At 42.5% G+C, this 18898-nt stretch overlaps 1 protein-coding gene across 1 annotated transcript; it reads left to right on the forward strand.

Annotated features, from left to right (window-relative positions):
• Positions 1 to 103: 103 nt before the first annotated feature.
• stim2a (tromal interaction molecule 2a) lies at positions 104 to 16769 on the forward strand. The gene is made up of 12 exons (XM_054778532.1): positions 104 to 1189; positions 5092 to 5222; positions 11473 to 11584; positions 11669 to 11780; positions 11847 to 11962; positions 12298 to 12475; positions 12546 to 12723; positions 12809 to 12970; positions 13049 to 13149; positions 13227 to 13480; positions 14822 to 15005; positions 15097 to 16769. The coding sequence occupies exons 1-12, from the start codon at positions 1066 to 1068 to the stop codon at positions 16556 to 16558; spliced, it is 3114 nt and encodes a 1037-aa protein (XP_054634507.1). The 5' UTR covers positions 104 to 1065; the 3' UTR covers positions 16559 to 16769.
• Positions 16770 to 18898: the final 2129 nt, after the last annotated feature.

Below are 18898 nucleotides of genomic sequence, written 5' to 3' on the forward strand. Positions count from 1 at the left end.
TTTTTTTCTACTGGTGGGTTTGAATTGTGCATAATGCAGGCAGAATGCACTGCTTAGCTCAATCCTGCAGGGGCTCTTTTGGACTTGCTACTTAGGCATGCTCCACAGGCTAGAGGTCAAAGCTGTACCACTATTTTTAAACTGGGAGCCAGATTGCTGCAATGAAACCTTACACTTTGTTAGGCTACTGTTAGAGCCGGTGTGAGTCCGTTTGTGTCCTTTATGCTATTAATGTCGCTGCATAATCATTTTAGTTCAACGGGCAGATTACTGTGGGGGGCTTGTGTACTATGTTTGTTAAAAACATGCACTAAAACCCGCATACGACAAACATGTAGACAAAGTTAACGGGGCATAGTTTGAAGATCTGTGAAAATGGCACCATCTGCGTGTCCCACCGGGCAACGACATGACATGTCACACTACTCCTGTCAGGATCTCAAGCTAAAGCTTAAAAAGTGTGTGTGTGTGTGTGTGTGTTGGGGGTGGGGTCATGTAGCAACTAAGTCAGCATTCCCAAAACAAAATAAACAGCAAACAGGAAAAGACTCAAATCTGTATATGCAGGTCAATGAAACAAACGGTGTAGCACATGTTTTAAAAACCCTCTGCATATTTGGGGTGGGGGGTTGGTGTGAGGAAACTTAATAATGTGATGAGACCCTGTTGCAAGAGAGAGACTCACAGGAAGACAGACATCTTGGGGTCTTCACGTCATTAGGAAAGAAGTGCAGTACAGGACCAACAACTGCCACAGAATAGGATTGTGTTTGTAGACATCAGGCGTTTGTTCTTTTCATCATCCAGTCTGAAAGGGAGATGTTTTACCGTTTTGGGGTCACCACATAGGATTTTATTCATGATGGATCAGTCTCCAGATGAACCATTCTGGGCTTTTTGATTTCCTTTATGGAATCTGAATCGAATATTTTCCTGGAATTACCGGTACACGGGCTCGCTTTTTGATCATTTCGAGGCACTGTCCCGTTAGCTTGAGTACTTTTTGAGCGTTGTGTTATCGCACAGCCTACAGTTCATTTGTGTCTTTCAGGAGTTTCTCTCGAAATGCTGCCCTTGTTGCTATTTTTGTTCCTAATTTTTCCTGCCGCTCTTTTGGCGGCTACGCAAAGTGCCGGTGACCTGCAGAGCATCACCTTCCCGAGTGGGGGCGTAGCTTTCAATCCAGGAGGTATGCATCACACAACACAGCCAACATTTAATCGCAGCGACTACACAACATGATAAAACACAACAGGATTTATCTGATTATTTTTTGTGTGCCAATCATGACTCATCGTTTAATTCGCTACTTCATTGTTGACAAATGTATGAAATCTTTTGCAGTGTGATGAAAAGCGTAATGTACGAACTGCAACACGAGGTAACCACTGAAACTGTGCTTTTATGTATTATGCATTGGAAAACAGGAGGGAAAAAAAATCCAGAAGATGGCTGGTGGGATGCATTGTTGTCGTCTACAACCATGTGTGATTCGACTCTGTTATTCAGAATTTCTCTTATTACCATTCCAAGGTTAACGTCTTTAAAATGAGACTTGTGAAACTGGGGCATTTCAATACATGGTGCTCCTACAACACGGACATACACAAGCATGCACACACAGTGTTTTCAAAGTCTTTGCTTATACCATTGATATTTGATAGGCATCCAGCAGAGGGGAACTGCAGGTTTCACAAACAACCCAGGGATCATTACCTTTACTTTGGTGGTGGTGTTGAACTGATAGACAGGAGAAGATGAATAAAACCTGAAGCTTATTTTATTTCAACACAGAGACAATATAGCGAGCATCTTTGGAGCTTGCTCATATAGTAGTTTAACAGGCAGACCTTTGAATCTTTATCCCATCAGTTCCCGGGGGCACTAAATAGTCTGAGTCAGAGGCAAAAATGGGTCTTGACTAACATGACTGGAATAACAATGAAGCTCCTGGTCACGTTTATTGGATATTAGTCATTGTGTAAAGCTACAAATTATTTCAAATACTGATCACAGCTGTTCACAATGAATAATTCACCAAAGAAGGGTTCACATTGATTGTTGCTTTCAAAACGTGTTCTAGATAAAACAGTCTCTGTTTAAATGCACAATGTTTAAATGAAGAAAACGGTAAGCATCTGCATCCCTGACAGTGTTCGGCACTGTCTTGGTTCTAAAATTGGCCTTTAAGAGATCATAGGGACATTTTGTGCCATTCAGTTGTGTTTTTATTTTTTTTCAGAGTATACTTAAGTTTAAAATGATTAAATAAATTACTTTGATGTCTTGCATTTTTTATGCTATGAGCTATGCAATGATTCAAAATACACTACTTTTAAAAAATTTACCAAACACATTAGGTATATTTGCACAAAGCATTGGTAACAGATCACTTGTAGCGATACCAACCTGAATTTAACTCAGTGTCCGATTGGTAAGGAAATCAGTGGTATCGCACATCAGTAATTTTAATGCGGCCACATACACAGCTTTGTACAATGTTTGGCAGATTCATACGAATAACTGTGCATGCCATTGAAATCATTTGCTCCAATTGTGTGAGTGTGCATGGTGTGTTGAAAACAAAAGTTGAAAACAAGGCAATCAAACAGCAGTGACAGCTTATCTTCTGCGTCAGACATAATTAAAGTACAGATAAAAATAATGCTTGTACCATGCTTATCTGCATTCATACACCAGGTCGGTCTGCATGAATACATTCTTGTATGTGTCCTTCATCGTTGTGCGGGCTGTTTGCTCATGGAGGTGTAGCGTATGAACATTAATAATAAATCATTTGTTGTAAAAAACATGATTGGAACCCTTAAGTTGCTTCCAGTAGCCTGCAGTTGACATAGGAGGTCCATGTTTGCTACTACATTGTATCCCTCTGCCTCTCTCTTTCTAGAGCTATTTATTAGTGAAGGTTAACGTGTGTGTCTAGTGTGAATGACCAGTGGGTATGACTTTATCACTTTGCGTCACAGGTCGAATACAGCTGGTGCAGACATTTTCCCCTCTTTTATATTACATTTTACATTTTGTTTTCTTGCAACAGAGCACATTTCTGTGTGGAGTTTGCATGTTCTCCCCGTGCGTTTGTGGGTTTTCTTCAGGTACTCCGGTTTCCTCCCACAAACATGCATGTTAGGTTAATTCACAACTCTAAATTGTCCATAGGTATGAATGTGAGAGTGCATGGTTGTTTGTCTATATGTGCACTGCGATTGGCTGGTGACCAGTCCAGGGTGTACCCCGCCTCTCGCCTGAAGTCAGCTGGGATAGGCTCCAGCATACCCGCGACCCTAGTGAGGATAAGCGGCATAGAAGATGGATGGATGGATGCAACAGAGCAAGCTTTGCAATCTTGGCAGTTTATTTAACATCGTGTTTATGGAACAAATGGGCACTTGTACAGTTAGAACTTTTAGATGAAGCGGTATGAGGAAATGACAAATCTATAGCTTTCTGTTGTGAGGCAATGTTTTCTGATTTACACATTTCCATGAGCATTTTTGAGTTCAAACAATATTTAAACTTTGGTTTGAGTGTAAATTTTGCTTGTTCTTGGTCACTGCACACTGAAGCAAACTTGACTGCACTCGACGAGGGAGACATGTTCAGTAGCCATCTTTCTTGCCATTTTTTGGTTGTTTCCTTGAACTCTTTTTCCTTTATGATGGACTATCTTAGTACAGTGATCCCTCATTTATCGCGGTTAATTGGTTCCAGACCCAACTGTGATAAGTGAAGTATGATTCCTTCCTTATAAATGGAATATTTTTGTAGTTAGAGCATAGAAAACCCGTTTACGGCATTCTAAATACTGGTTTTCACATTATTATAGCCCTCTAGACATGAAATAAGGGCCATATAGTCACCTTTACACTCATATCATGTGTTGTGCCTGTTGTGAGATAACTTAAACCTGCAATAAAATCCGGTTGTTCAAGTCTGGTACTTCGCTGGTGATCTCATCGAACAGTTACTGACACCTAGTTACCAATGTAGAACACTACTGTACATTCACAAGTTGCCGGTCTTAATGGCTTGCAGTTGTCCCTCGTTCGTATCGCGGTTAATTGGTTCCAGACCCGACCGTGATAAGTGAATTTCCGTGAAAACGGATTCAATATTAATAATGGAATATGTTTGTAGTTAGAGCATAGAAAACCTGTTAATACTTTCTAAAACGATTTTTACCATTATTAGAGCCCTGTAGACATTAAATAACACGGCTATAGTCACCTTTACTCTGCTATTCTTTGTCCACAACACATTGCGCAACTGTAATGCCCAGGCTACAGGATCACTGCAGGGACACAAGAGACGGCCGCTGCTACCATAGCAAGCTAACGAGCTAACTACAGTTAGTTGGCGATAGCCCCTTCAATTTACTTATTCTAAACCTGAGAAAGTGTTTGAAACGGAGTGGGGAAGAAGGACAAAGTAAGAAGCCAAAACCTTTTCACTTAGACACGGAATGGGGGGAGAACTGTGAGGAGAACTATGTTGTGTCGGACATGCCATGGCTGACTGCATGCAGTATGAAGATAATCTAATCTAATGTCATGTAACATTACTGACACCTAGTGGCCAGAATACTACATATAACTTGTTTTTCAATATTTTGAACGATATTTATAATATTTTTTGACTAATAATAGCCCATAGTGAACCACAAAACAGCAGCCATTCATTAATTAATACATTTTTTAAAAAATGCAATAGAGTGAGGGAGCGATGTCACTACCTTTTTCCATTCAAAGCACGTAGAAAAAATTCCACACCTTTTACTCTTGTTGAAAAGAAATGTGTACTAAATAAGGGCAGTCTGATTTAAATGAAAAGAATGATAAACAGAAAGAGTCTCAATCAAAAGTAACATAAACAAAAAGATTACTTGGTCCAAATGAAAACAACCGTATACAACAAAATGATAGTCAATGAAAATAATAGGTCTGTCTGTCTATTGGCCAGTTTGCTTCGACTGGATTGATATAATAACAACTTAAAGGAACTTTATGCATACACTAATTAAAACATGAAGCTCTATAAAGTGTAATGTATTTGCTTGTTCACTCCTTGTAGACCCCTGCATGGTGGTGTCTCCGCCATGTTTGAGCGATGCTGATCGTTTCAGCCTGGAGGCCCTGCGGAGCATCCATCAGATGATGGACGATGACAAGGATGGAGGGATTGAGGTGGAGGAAAGCGTGGAGGTACGATATTTGTCCCTTGGAGAAACGTTTACCTAGATTTTCTTCGCTCTTGTGCACTGTAAGGTAATATTCTTGCAGGGAGGAGACAGACAGGGTAAAATCAGCATTATAACAGGTGTACTGGCAGAAGGATAAGAGTCAAATGTTACTTCAAGGATAGCAACAGCTTAACTTTGCTTTCGGCACAGTGACAAATTTGGCTTGCTGTGATAGACATGCACGAATAGAAAACTGCAGCACTCTGGACCTCGGAACACAGATGCAACTTAAGCAGTCTACAACCATTTAATATGGTCTTATTTTGCATGCACACATTCGTGCTAATTTTGAAACCACATCAGAAATTAATACATGTTTTGAGGTAGTCTTAGAATATCTGGCCATATGGGACATTAGTCAACGCCCTTTCATGTACCAAAATGCACTTCTAAGCTACAGTACACAGGGGCTCCGGTTGCGGTTGCCATAGAGACATCATGGGACGGGGCCATTGAGGCTCATCAGAGCACACTCCCAAGATGTCTTCAGTCATCATATGAAGCTTTGGTTTACGGCCAAGGCTACATTCCAAGACGGTGCACACACACACAGTTTGCTACACACACTCATGTGTCTGCATGCATTCTAAATACATCCTCATAACAGCCACTCCTTCTTGATTTAAATCCAAGTACAAAATACAGCACCAATTATCTTTTCAGGACATTAAAAAACTCTGTGACCTTGCAAAAAAAAATTCATGGGAAAAACTCCCTTGAAATCATTTACACTGGACTTTGTATTATTATTATAATTTTTTACTGAAACAGATAAAAACTTGTTTGCACGCATGCATGTTCAGTTTGGGCAAGGACTGGACCTGGACTTGACAGTTAAAACAGCGGAATACAGTGTTGTTATACCATTTGTGCTTTGACCGCTTTACTGCGTCACAACTGCGCCCAGTGTCGTCACATTACCAACAATGAAGAATTATTTAAAATATGTTTTTGTCTGTGATGAATATGTTGTTGCACATTTGTGTCACATTTACAAACCGCTAACTACTGACCTAGCATGTCTATTAGAGCATTGTTGCAGGCCTGTGTCATCATTTTGACATCATGTATGTCAAATGCCACACTAGAGACAATAAAACTTTGGACCTCCTGTATGCAAACATCAAGGATGCATACACCCCACCCCCCCACCCCCCGCTGGGTCGTTCTGATCACAACCTCGTCCATCTCGTCACAGACTACACTCCAGTAGTGAATAGACAACCCCCTGTGAAGAGGCCTGTGAAGCAGTGGTCTGAGGAGAGCAGTGCTAGGCTAAGAGACTGCTTCCAGACAACAGACTGGGAAGCGCTCTGTATTCCCCATGGCAGTGCCATTGACAGCATGACTCACTGCATCACAGACTATATAAACTTCTGTGTGGAGAACACTGTGCCCTCCAAGTTGGTGCGGTGTTTTCCCAACAATAAACCCTGGGTGACCTCTGAGATTAAGGCCCTGCTAAACAAGAAGAAGAGGGTCTTCAACTCGGGGGACAAGGAGGAGCTGTGCAGAGTCCAGAGGGAACTCCGGCATAAGATCAGGAAGGGGAAGGACTGCTACAGGAGGAAACTGGAGAAGTGGCTGGAGGAGAATAATGCCAGGGAAGTCTGGAGAGGCCTGCAGACCATCACAGGCCATGGTAAAGGAGTGGGGAGAGACCAAGCCAGTGGGGACAAGATCTGGGCAGATGAACTCAATCTGTTTTTCAACAGATTTGAGTCTGCCCCCCCTCCCTCCCCTACCAACTCACCACTCTTCACCCCCACATCCCCATCCCAGCCATCCTCTACCCCCCTCTCCATAACTGATGATCAGGTGAGAAGTCAGCTGAAGAAGATCAAGGCAAGGAAGGCCCCGGGACCAGACGGCATCAGCCCTAGAATCCTCAAGGACTGTGCTGAGCAGCTCTGTGGAGTTCTCAGGCACTTGTTCAACCTCAGCCTGAGCCTGGAGAAAGTCCCGGCCCTGTGGAAGACTTCCTGTGTTGTCCCGATACCAAAGACACCGCGTCCCAAGGAGCCTAACCACTTCAGGCCTGTTGCCTTGACCTCTCACCTGATGAAGACCATGGAGAGGATTATCCTGCAGCACCTGCGACCCCTGGTCGGCACTCAGCTGGACCCCCTGCAGTTTGCTTACCGGCCTCGGATCGGAGTGGACGACGCAGTGATCTACCTGCTGCACAGATCACTGCTACACCTGGAGGACAGCGGGAGCGCTGTGAGGGTCATGTTTTTTGACTTCTCCAGTGCCTTTAACACCATCCAGCCGTCACTACTCAGAGTGAAGATGGAGAGTGTGGGAGTAGACCAACACCTGACTGCATGGGTTATAGACTACCTCACCAACAGACCACAGTATGTGAGGCTCTGTCACTGTGTATCTGACATGGTACTCTGCAGCACAGGTGCCCCTCAGGGTACGGTGCTCTCCCCTTTCCTCTTCACCCTCTACACCTCGGACTTCACACACAACTCCACACAGTGTCACATCCAGAAGTTCTCCGATGACACAGCCATTGTGGGTTGTGTTTCAGAAGGGAATGATCTGGAATACAGGACGGTCATCAGGGATTTTGTCAGCTGGAGTGAGCTTAACCAGCTGCAACTCAACACCAGCAAGACAAAGGAGATGATCATTAACTTACAGAGGAAAACATCCCATTTCACACCGGTGAACATCCAGGGAGCGGACATCGAGTTGGTAGACAGCTACAAATTCCTGGGTGTTCACCTTAACAACAAACTGGACTGGTCCGTCAACACCCACGCCCTCTACAAGATGGGCCAGAGTTGCCTCCACCTGCTGAGGAGACTGAGGTCCTTTGGTGTGTGCAGGACTCTTTTACGGACCTTTTATGACTCTGTGGTGGCCTCAGCCATCTTCTATGCTGTGGGCTGCTGGAGAGGGGGCAGCACGGACAGGGACAGGAGCAGGATAAATAGACTGATCAAGAGAGCGAGCTGTGTCCTGGACGGTCCTTTGGACTCCGTGGAGGAAGTGGAGGAGAGAAGGATGTTGGCTAAGCAGACTGTTACACCCACGGTGTAAGAAGGAGAGGTTCCGCAGGTCCTTCATACCGACCGCTGTCAGGCTCTATAACACCTGCACCACCTGAACCATGTTGTAATCAATATGCATTTCTTTACACTGTACTCTTTACGTGCGTATCTTGCTTGCTGCTGTAACAAGTAAATTTCCCCGCTGTGGGATAAATAAAGTACAAATACAAATACAAATACAAATCATGTTTCTGTACGTGAAACATCTCAAAGACCCTTTCACATTTTTACTATGTTGCTGTGATGGAAACACACCATCAAATGGTGAGTTTCGTTTTCACGAGTGCCAAAAGCACAGTATTGACAATAACCACAAATGAACAAGGCACTTTTTCGTGTGGTTAATCCTGCACTATGCATCACAGATCACAAAATGGCCAAACAAGCAAGACAAGTAGGGTTGAAAACATGAATCGAAAGCCTTTTTCACACAGAGACCTTGCGAAATTGTCACATCAGAGAATGTAGCATTTATTTGCCTGTACCTTTCACACACAACCCAGCATGAGATATTGCCATAACTGTGTGTTCTTTCATACAATGACACATCATCCCGCAATGAAATAATTCAATAGTACTAGATCACTTTTCTTGAGTTGTTCATCTTTCCAGGTCAATGGTGTGTGTGAATGACAGAAAGAAAAGCTCTGACTTGCTTGGGGAGAAGTCAGCGCCACCTGTGAGTTTGCATATAGAATTCTATAGACCCCAAATATAAGACGACCCGTGTTCTTCAGACTTAAAAATACTGTCTTATATTAGAGTATTCCCTTACTTACAAGATGCTTGCTAACTATGTGACACTCAACTCATGAGATGAGACGATGCACGTCCATGAGAATGAGACAAGGCGGGATTTTATCATTCATTTTCACAAAAGTAAAAAGCAAAGTAAAACAATATAACTGGACAAACTTTTTTATTTAGCCGAGGCACAAAACAATGCAGATGTGTTTTGAAATGATATTATTACGCATTATTGATATTATTGTCTACATTTTTTGAGACCAAATAAACCATTGTTATGAGAATATGTAATAATAATAACAATAATAACAAATAATAAAATAATAATGCAATATTTCCTGTAATAGGTTGAATACAATTGGCGTTTGGGACATGTATTTTTCCCACAGGCAATTCATACTGTCTGTCAGACGTTTGTAGCATTTCTTGAAATGCCGGCTTTTCAACTTTATTAAAGAGCAGCATTTCTTTTACGGTGACTTTTTGTGAAAGCACACCATTTTGCACAATACCGTTTGTATTTACTACGGATGAGCTGGATACTTGTTTTAGACGAGTATCCGTTACAGATAATACATTTTTGCCGAGTACGAGCATGAAACGTGTACAGCTCGTCACTATCCGTAAACGTGATGAAGGAAAATCCTCATTGGGTAACTACTTATGTAGTCACTCTTGTGATTGGCCAGTCACACATAGTGACCGCCCTTCCCTAGACAGACTCGCTAAAACCAGAGAGAGGAGCCACATCTGTCACCCTTTCACACACAGACAAAATACAGATAGTGACTCTCTGCTTGCTTGGCTCAACTCCAGATCATGTTCTATATTTCGCTGTATTTCTGTTTGTATGATATTGAAAGTTAGTTGGTAGACTTGTTTCGTTACGTACGCGGTGCATTTGACAAGACAGAGTTGAAAACGGCTCGTGTTGCGTTGGTCACTGCCTCCACTACGGACGTTTTTTTTTTTAGGTTTTCCTCAGCTCAGCTCGTATCTAAAGTTACTTGGTAAACTTGTTTCCTTATGTATGTGGTGTATTTGAAAAGACAGAGCTGTAAACGGCTTGTGTTGCGTCGGTCACTGACGGTGTTTTTTTTTTCTGTCTGCTTGCTTCTAATTTGGCTGGTGATATAAAGTCAGTCGGAAAACTTTGCCCGTTGCGGTGCTATTGAGAAAACTACAGTGAACAAGGCTGACAGATTATTTCCCTGTTATCACTGGATGTTTGCATGAATCGCCAACTTCACACAGATCATTAAAAAATAATTAAATAATAAAGTCTTACAGATCACTTACACACACACACAGTACACATATAGCTGAATACTAAACAATAAATATAGCAGATTCTGATCAACCCATGTCAATTTCAGACTTAAAACAATTTACCAACTTAAGCCCCGTCCATTTCCGGTCAAACCACATCCACTTCCGGTCTATGCCCCGCCCACTCCAAGTACACATACGGATACAGATCATTTAGATGGGTGAACAGATACAGATACAGATAACGGTGTAGTCGCCCATCCCTAGTATTTACTTTGCAGACCAAACGTCTTAGTGAGTGTTGACTGTCGGGACGAAGGCTCTGCATCTCCATGTGTCGTTTTTTTTCCCAGATGGGAAACTGGGTCAGGTGGATATGTTTGAGGTGGACAAGTTCGTTTTGTTGTGTTTTATATTGCTACCACTTTCAAATAAATTTGGCATACTGGCTTGTTCGTGTTGACGGTCTCACCTTGCTCATTAATATTTCCACACAGAGGTTGTGGCATTTAGCTTTGCGAGCATCTTTTTCCCCCCTAACTTCTACTACGTCACACCTTGCATTGCTCCTCATAAAGCTCCACTCCACTTTTGTTGTGTGTATGGTAGCAGCTATGACTCTCCCATAAAAACAAAGCGTTTTTTGTGACTGACGAGGGGTTTCACTCTGTTCTATGAAGCGTCTAGGTGCTGAACCAATGCACAGTGTGTGCGAATTGTCTTCCTGCCTTCTTTGGAGGAAAGAGACGAGGAAAACTGACACGCATGCACATGGAAATATATAGAGGCGGGCAAAAGAGACAATTTTTTCTGAACGAGAACTCTTCAGAAAAGAGTCCCCAATAGTACTAGATCACTTTTCTTGAGTTGTTCATCTTTCCAGGTCAATGGTGTGTGTGAATGACAGAAAGAAATGCTCTGACTTGCTTGGGGAGAAGTCAGCGCCACCTGTGAGTTTGCATATAGAATTCTATAGACCCCAAATATAAGACGACTCGTGTTCTTCTTCTGAACGAGAACTCTTGTCGCGTTTTAATCTCGCAAGATCCTGTGACACGAGGTCTCATGATACCTATTGCTAACCCCACAATCTTGATTTCATCTTATAAGTCATTCCTTTCTCTCTTGCAGTTCATTATTGAAGACATGAAGCAGCAGCAGACCAACAAACATAGCAACCTGCACAGAGAGGACCAGCACATAACAGTGGAGGAGCTCTGGAAAGGCTGGAAGTCATCTGAAGGTGTTTGTCCACAACCATACTGTATGATGTCCACATCTAATGATGCAAAGCTCCATCATATCTCGCTTGTGTGTCACTTCACAGTCCATAATTGGACCCAAGACGATGTCCTCCGCTGGCTCAGAGAGTTTGTCGAGTTGCCGCAGTATGAGAGAAACTTTAAAGATCTCAAAGTCAATGGCAACACACTGCCAAGGTGAAAATATTTGACGCCCAAGCACGTGGCTGTAAATACATCATCAACATTAACTTCTTTTTGTAGGATTGCAGCCAATGAACCGTCCTTCCTGAGCAGCCACCTGAGAGTTCAGGACCAGAGAGACAAACAGAAGCTCAACATCAAAGCTCTTGACGTAGTGCTGTTTGGACCGCCAACACGTAAGAGCCCATTTTGAATACTTCTTTTTAGCGTTATTATAAAGTTTCTCCAAATTTGCTCAGCAACTGAAGGACAAATACTGACATGCTTCAATTGAGTGTTCACTCTAAGAGAGCTCCCAGAATTTTTGCTAATTCTAAATGATCAATTTCTTGATCAATATGCTCCCGACTCCAGGGTGCTAATTTGTATTGCTATTCATGGCACATTAGTACTGGATAATGCTTCATTTAACTTGATATTGATGACTACATAGAGGCAAAGAAGAAAACCACTTATCAATAATACATGAAAAAGACGTTAGTTTTAACCTCACCCTTCTTTCCGCTCACAGGCCCCCCTCACAATTACATGAAGGACCTGCTGCTAATTGTATCCGTGGTGATGGGAGTTGGGGGATGCTGGTTTGCTCAGGCCCAGAACAAAGCCAGCAAGATCCACATCACCAAGATGATGAAGGATCTGGAGAGTCTGCAAAGGGCTGAACAAAGCCTCTTAGACCTGCAGGAACAGTAAAGATTCAGGGCAAATTACGTAGGCTGCATTGTCTTGAATTGATTGATTATTTTTGCTCAACCTCAGATTGGAGCGAGCCCAGGAGGAGAAACGCAATGTGGCAGAGGAGAAACAAAACTTGGAGGAGAAGATGAGGGATGAGATCATGGGTGCACAGGAGGAGGCGCACCGCCTGCAGGAGCTGAGACAGGGAGCCGTCAGTGAGCTTAGCCGTCTCCGATATGCAGAGGAAGAACTTGTGCAGGTACATACACTTAGATATCTTAGTCAGTCAGCTTTTAACAAACCATCTAATGACTGACTAATACTGACTAATACCATTGCCTCAGGTCCGCGGAGCACTAAAGCAGGCTGAGAAGGACATGCAGGCCAGTTGGACTGCCTCAGACGCCCTCCAGCAGTGGCTGCAGTTGACACATGAAGTAGAGGTCCAGTACTACAATGTCAAGAAGCACAGTGCTGAATTACAGCTTGCTACGGCCAAAGAAGAGGTGACACATAAAAAAATCTGTGTACTGTAGAACGACATAATGGTGAGTTTAGCGAAAAAAAACATTTGCTACTTTCAGGCAGAAAGAATTAAGAAGAAGAGAAGCTCTGTGCTTGGGACTCTCCATGTGGCCCACAGTTCTTCTTTAGACCAGGTAGACCACAAAATCCTGGAGGCAAAGTAAGTCACATTGTTTTGTTTGAGTTTACTAAAGTAAATGTGTAACAAACTGCATTTAACATCTTTATCTCCACTAGGAATGCTTTGTCAGAGGTAACAGCATGTCTCCGGGAGCGGCTCCATCGCTGGCAACAGATTGAACGCATCTGTGGCTTCCCTGTCATCAGGAATCCCGGCCTGACGAACCTCACTGCTCAGTTGTATTCAGATTCACTCACTCTGGGTTTGCCTCGATTACCTCAGTCATCTTGCTTGTGCCACAGCTCTGTTCATGGGTCCATCGAGGATCTGTTGGAAGAGTCTCCCGCCCCAATACTTTCACAAATTCCAGGTAAGTCAGTCATTAAATATCTGTGCTTAGAGAGTGGAGTGGCCTGACAACTAGTTCAAGTCTGGCTTTGACCACTGTGAGAGACCTTTTTTGTGGGGGTTTTCTCAATTGTACTTATGGTTTCCCCCACAGTCAAAGGCATGTAAGCCCTTTCCCAAAAAAGATTAAGGACAGATTACTTCGATGTGTTTCGCTGGCGCTATACGGTGGTGTTAAATGCACATGTGACATGCTTTGGTCAAAATTCGGAAAGGATCAAGAATTGCAGGACCCAAAACCCTCTGTAAACAGCACTGTTCAGAGGACCATGTCCCCCCCACAGTAGTGCAGTAGTGTGAGCAGCTTGGTGCATGTGCATCACAGTGCAATTAGGCTCTGTCCACACGGAAACGTTCCTGGGATTTTTTTGTTTGCCGGTTTGAAAAAAGTTTGCATCCACACTGTGCCGGATTAGTAAATAGTCACATCCAGACGGCAACGGATAACTGGGTGAAAACTATGTAAAACACAAGGCACACCGACGTGTGACGCTGGAAACAGACATCCAGATGGAACCACGTGACACACCAAACTATAGAAGAAGAAAGAACACATGCGCATAAGTCCGTCTTCGGCTTGTTTAGACTGACGACGAAGTGGAATTACTTCTGCGAGTAATTTTGTAGTATAAGGCAACAAAATATCAGGAGAATGTCGACTGGGATGAGTCATGTCAGTTGAAATATTCTAATATGTTGGCGTGTTGGCTTGTCACTTCTGGTCACGTGACGGTGATGGGACAGGGACGTCATTGTTTTTAGAATGTAGCGACTTGGTTGTCTACACAGCAAGGACAAGCCGGCGTTTTCCGATTTTCCCACTCCGAAAGCCGTTTTGAAAAAATACAGTTTCACTGCACCCAGAATACTATTTCTGTGTAGATGAAAGGCTTTTTACATTTCTAAGCAGTAAAATACTTTGCCGTTTTGACCTGAAAACGTTTCCGTTTGGACACCCCCAGAAAACCACAGCCTGAATCTGTGCATGTAGTGAAAGTCGTTAGAAATCAGGAACAGGAACAGCAAACAATTGAAAAAAATGTAATCCAATCTGCTCTAACGTCTTCTGTGGTGATGTAATGATGTGTGACAAGATTGTTGAATCCAACATCACTGCAGCTATGATTAGATTTTGGCTTTGGCATTTAGTGGCTTGCAAGAAAAGAAAATGACGGATCTTTGCCAAGGTTGCTGCCAAGTCATGAGCAAAGAAATCTTATATAGATTAGTGTTACTGACCTTTTGTTTAGTAAAAGGATCTTCGCTTTGATTTATTTTGCTGATTGGTTTACTTTTGGCCCAGGTGCTCCACTGAAGCGTTCACCTCGAACACGGGCTTCCACTATACGCCGAACACGCCGTCACGGTATTACACAACCACCAACCCCTATGATCTCAGCAGACCCCGACCTTCTCATCCAGATTCGAGCTCCTTACCCTTGTTTTGATGAAGATGACAGACTCTTCCGTAAAACGATAAAGAAACAGTAAGTCTCTGACCCTGTTAGTGTTATAATTTTTTTAAGTTTGATTTCTTCTGTCATTCTTTCTTCTTTCCTTTCTTTTACTCACCAATAGAGACTCCCAAGAAAGATTCTCAGATTCAGACTATACCACTTCACCTCCTCATAGCAAAACGTGCCCATGCCCCTCTGCTGAGGTCTCCTCTCACAGGCTCTACCATGATGAAACAGAGCCGCTTGCAGACAGCTCTGTGGCAGCAATGCCTTTGAATAAGGAAGTGGAAGCTGGTGTTGAATCTCCAAATCGCAAAATTTATACAGAAGGACTTGAAAGTCTTGAAAGGAAGATAGTGAAAGAAGTTCTGGACAGCTCTATGGAAAATTCTCTTCTGATGATGTCAAAAGATGAGTCCGTAATGGAGGCTCCACCAAGGAAGACGTCCAGAGATAGGAGTGAAGTTCCAGAGGATTTTGGCATTCGAAACGTCTCATCTACTGAATTTGATTCAGAATATCCATCACGGAAAGTAGACCGAGAACCAATAGAGGAAGTTCTAGACAATCCTTCAAGGTGTGTACCCAGAGATCGAGGTGATTTACCACTGGATGTCAGAAAGATTCTTTGGGATGAAGTAGAAGCATCAGATTTTAGACGTAAAAAGTTATCAAAAGGTATGATGGGGGCTTCAATAGACAGTGCCTCAAGAAAGACGGTACTAGAAGGTTCTGAGTTTCCGTTTGACTTACTATCAAGAAGGATTGCAAGAGATTCATTGGGAATGTCTTTGGATGGAGGAGTTAGGAAACTTGATTCCTCTCTCTGGGGGATAGCCAAAGATAAGATGGCTGAGGTAACGCACTCAAGAAAGAGCTCTCAAGATGCGCTGGATTGTTGTGCAGATACTGCTTCAATGAAGATTCTACCCAGAGAGGAACCAGAACAATTTATGGCTCACACATCTTCAGCAGAGTTGGGTTCAGAACCGTCAATAAGTAAAAGGATATGTAAAGACGAACGCGAGGTTCCTCCTAGAAAGAGAACAACACAAATGTCAAGAGATGACGAGGTCACACAAGACACACCTACAGGAAGACTCTCCAGGGATAGAGTTGAATCACCTATGGAAACACAGTGGCAACGAGTAGTGAAGGGGGAGTCAGAGGAATCTGATTCAAACTCAGTCCCAGGTGAAACTCAGCAGCCAGACCTTACAGTGACCTCCCACGTGCCATTGAAGTCATCGGTTGATATTTTTCCTGTCGGCCCACTGAGCCAACTCGTTTACGATGGAATCCTGGAGAAGTCCTGCAACGCCATAGCAGCAACCCCAATGAGCCTTTCTGCCTCGACTCCCAACCTACCCCAATGCTTCCCCAGGCTTCTGGCAGAGTCTGAGTCACCACTGGCACCAGCAAGAGTTACCTTCCAATCCCCTCCATCCACCTCTTCTGAAGCTAAAGATGACAGAAACAGAGATAAAGAAAAGAGCAGGAAATCCTTGAAGTTGAAAAATCTTTTTAAAAAGAAAAATGAGGCAATTACAGAGAAGATTCAAAGTGGTCTCCAGAAACTCTAACTAATAATTTAGTTTTGTGTTTTTCATGTAATATTTTTTAGAGGTTAAAATGATAAAGGTAAAAATGTATTGACATAGACCATTGTAGATTCAATGATGTTTAAAGAGATACTGCGCTTCTGTTTTACACGTATACTTTAATAATTAAATTAATTAAAAGCTCCTATTTAGACATTCAGAACAAGTACCATAATGACACACTTTTCTCAGAAATACGTCTTACTTTTGGAGTGTACATTTTCATTTGTTGCAATCTACCAGTTTTCATTTCATTGTTGTTGAAAGATTGATTTAAAAAAATATACAAAGTGGGCCATGTCATTATTATTTCATATTTAAGGCCTTTACTGGCAAGCCGTGCAGTGGAGTACTTTGATGCATGTGATGGAGCATTGTCCTGCATGAAAATCATGATCTTCTTGAAAGATGCAGGCTTTTTTCTGTACCACTGAAGAAAGCCAGCTCAAAAAAGTTAAAGTTAGCTCATTTTTAATGATACAAACCCATACCAGAAACTCACCACCACCTTGCGAGCTTTGCTATTACCAGAGGTGTGGACTCGACTCGCATGACTTCGACTTGAGTCAGACTTAGTCACATTTTTGATGACTTAGGAGTCGACCTGGACTTTGACATCTATGACTCATGACCTGGCTTGAACTTTAGTCTGATGACTTGAAAATACTTCTGTGGTAATTTCCCCACAGAATCTGCATCATTGAATGCATCTATTAACGTCCAATTGGATTTAAGAACGAGCAATAAGGGTGTGGCTTACATTTCTGTGAGCGCCATACTGAGTGCCAGTGATTAACACAGGAATGTGTCGACGTGCTACCGAATGAAGAGAATTTAATTTGCATTTCGAAATGACAAATTACAAGGTCATGGTATTTTATTTGGTTGATTTTAACAGTGCTTATGACTTGTAAGGACATCAAAAATTTCAAGCCATTGACTTCAGACCTGTCTGGTCTTGACTTCAGATTTGACTTAGACTTGCATGTTTTTACTTGAGACTTGACTCAGGACATGGGAATAAAGGCTTGAGACTTAGATTCTGCCTGGACTTCAGCCGTCGTTACCTTGGCCATGTCTCTGAGCAAGGAGCACCTTGCACCTTGCAATTTCAAGTGTTCTGCGTCACTCAAAGATTTTCTCAAATTTTTGACTCTTCAGACTCAGTCAAAATCTTTTTTTTCGGCCCATTTTGCCTGAGGTGGAACAATCTTCCTAATAATTCTGCACACATTGATCTCCTTAGGCCGCACCCTCCCTTATTACACAAATAAACATCACCAGATATGATTAAATCCAATAGACATTGAAGTTTATACAGCTTGGAGTTGGAAAATATGCATATAAATGATGATATACTGTAGTAAAAATACTTGCCTAATAATTGTGCATGCATTGTAATTAGTGGGTAGAAGGACTGCACTGACTACAGGTGGTGCTCGATTTACTGCGTTCTGAGTTTCACTATTCATGGTTGCGTATGCACTGCCATTAATTATTAATATTGTACGCGGAGTAACACATAGTCACGCCGGTAGTCGCTACACTGATCACTGTCATGTGATTCTGTGTGTGTGTGCCTGTTATACATTGCCACATGTAGGTGATCCGTTTCCGTGCGGACGTAATTATTTACTGATCCAACACTGAGTGGACGCAATTATTTTTCAACCTGCCAACACAACAACAGCACAGGAGCGTCCCTGTGCGGACAGGCCACGACAGGAAGGACAGGGTCACTTTTGTTCTTTTTAGTTATCTATTTAAGTTTAATCTCCATAAGGACTCCAGAGGATGCGAGGCAGACGCGTCAGGTGGCAGCGCGTAAAAGCGAAAGTCTAATTAGACATCATAAGAAGCTCAGTGGAGAAATCAACATTGGCTGCAGGCCCAGTCCAAGCTGCTGAAACTCAGCAACCATCATGACGGATAAAGATAGTATTTTTGGATCTACTATGAAATGGACATTGATAACAGCATAAGCAGCCTACTGCTCTAATTATTGAGACTTCCTCCTCCTACTAAGCCTGTGTATCACTCATTGTAACCCCCCCACACAGTGTGCAAGACAATCACAGGGAAAAATGTAAGGAATTTTTTATTACTGTTTCATTTAATTCTTGTATTTACCATTTTATTACTGTTTGTTTACATGTCTTTCATGTGTTCTGTGTACGTCATAGAATGCTCAAGTCCATCTTGGAGTGGCCAAACCTGTATAAATTGGGTAGTGTGAGCGCACCCTTACAGCAATCATGACAGCGGTTTTGGATGATATGTCGTCCATGGATAGATAAAATGTAAAATTTGTTTCATGTCTTC

The sequence above is a fragment of the Dunckerocampus dactyliophorus genome, chromosome 6 (genome assembly GCF_027744805.1).
Source record: "Dunckerocampus dactyliophorus isolate RoL2022-P2 chromosome 6, RoL_Ddac_1.1, whole genome shotgun sequence".
Lineage (NCBI taxonomy): Eukaryota > Metazoa > Chordata > Actinopteri > Syngnathiformes > Syngnathidae > Dunckerocampus > Dunckerocampus dactyliophorus.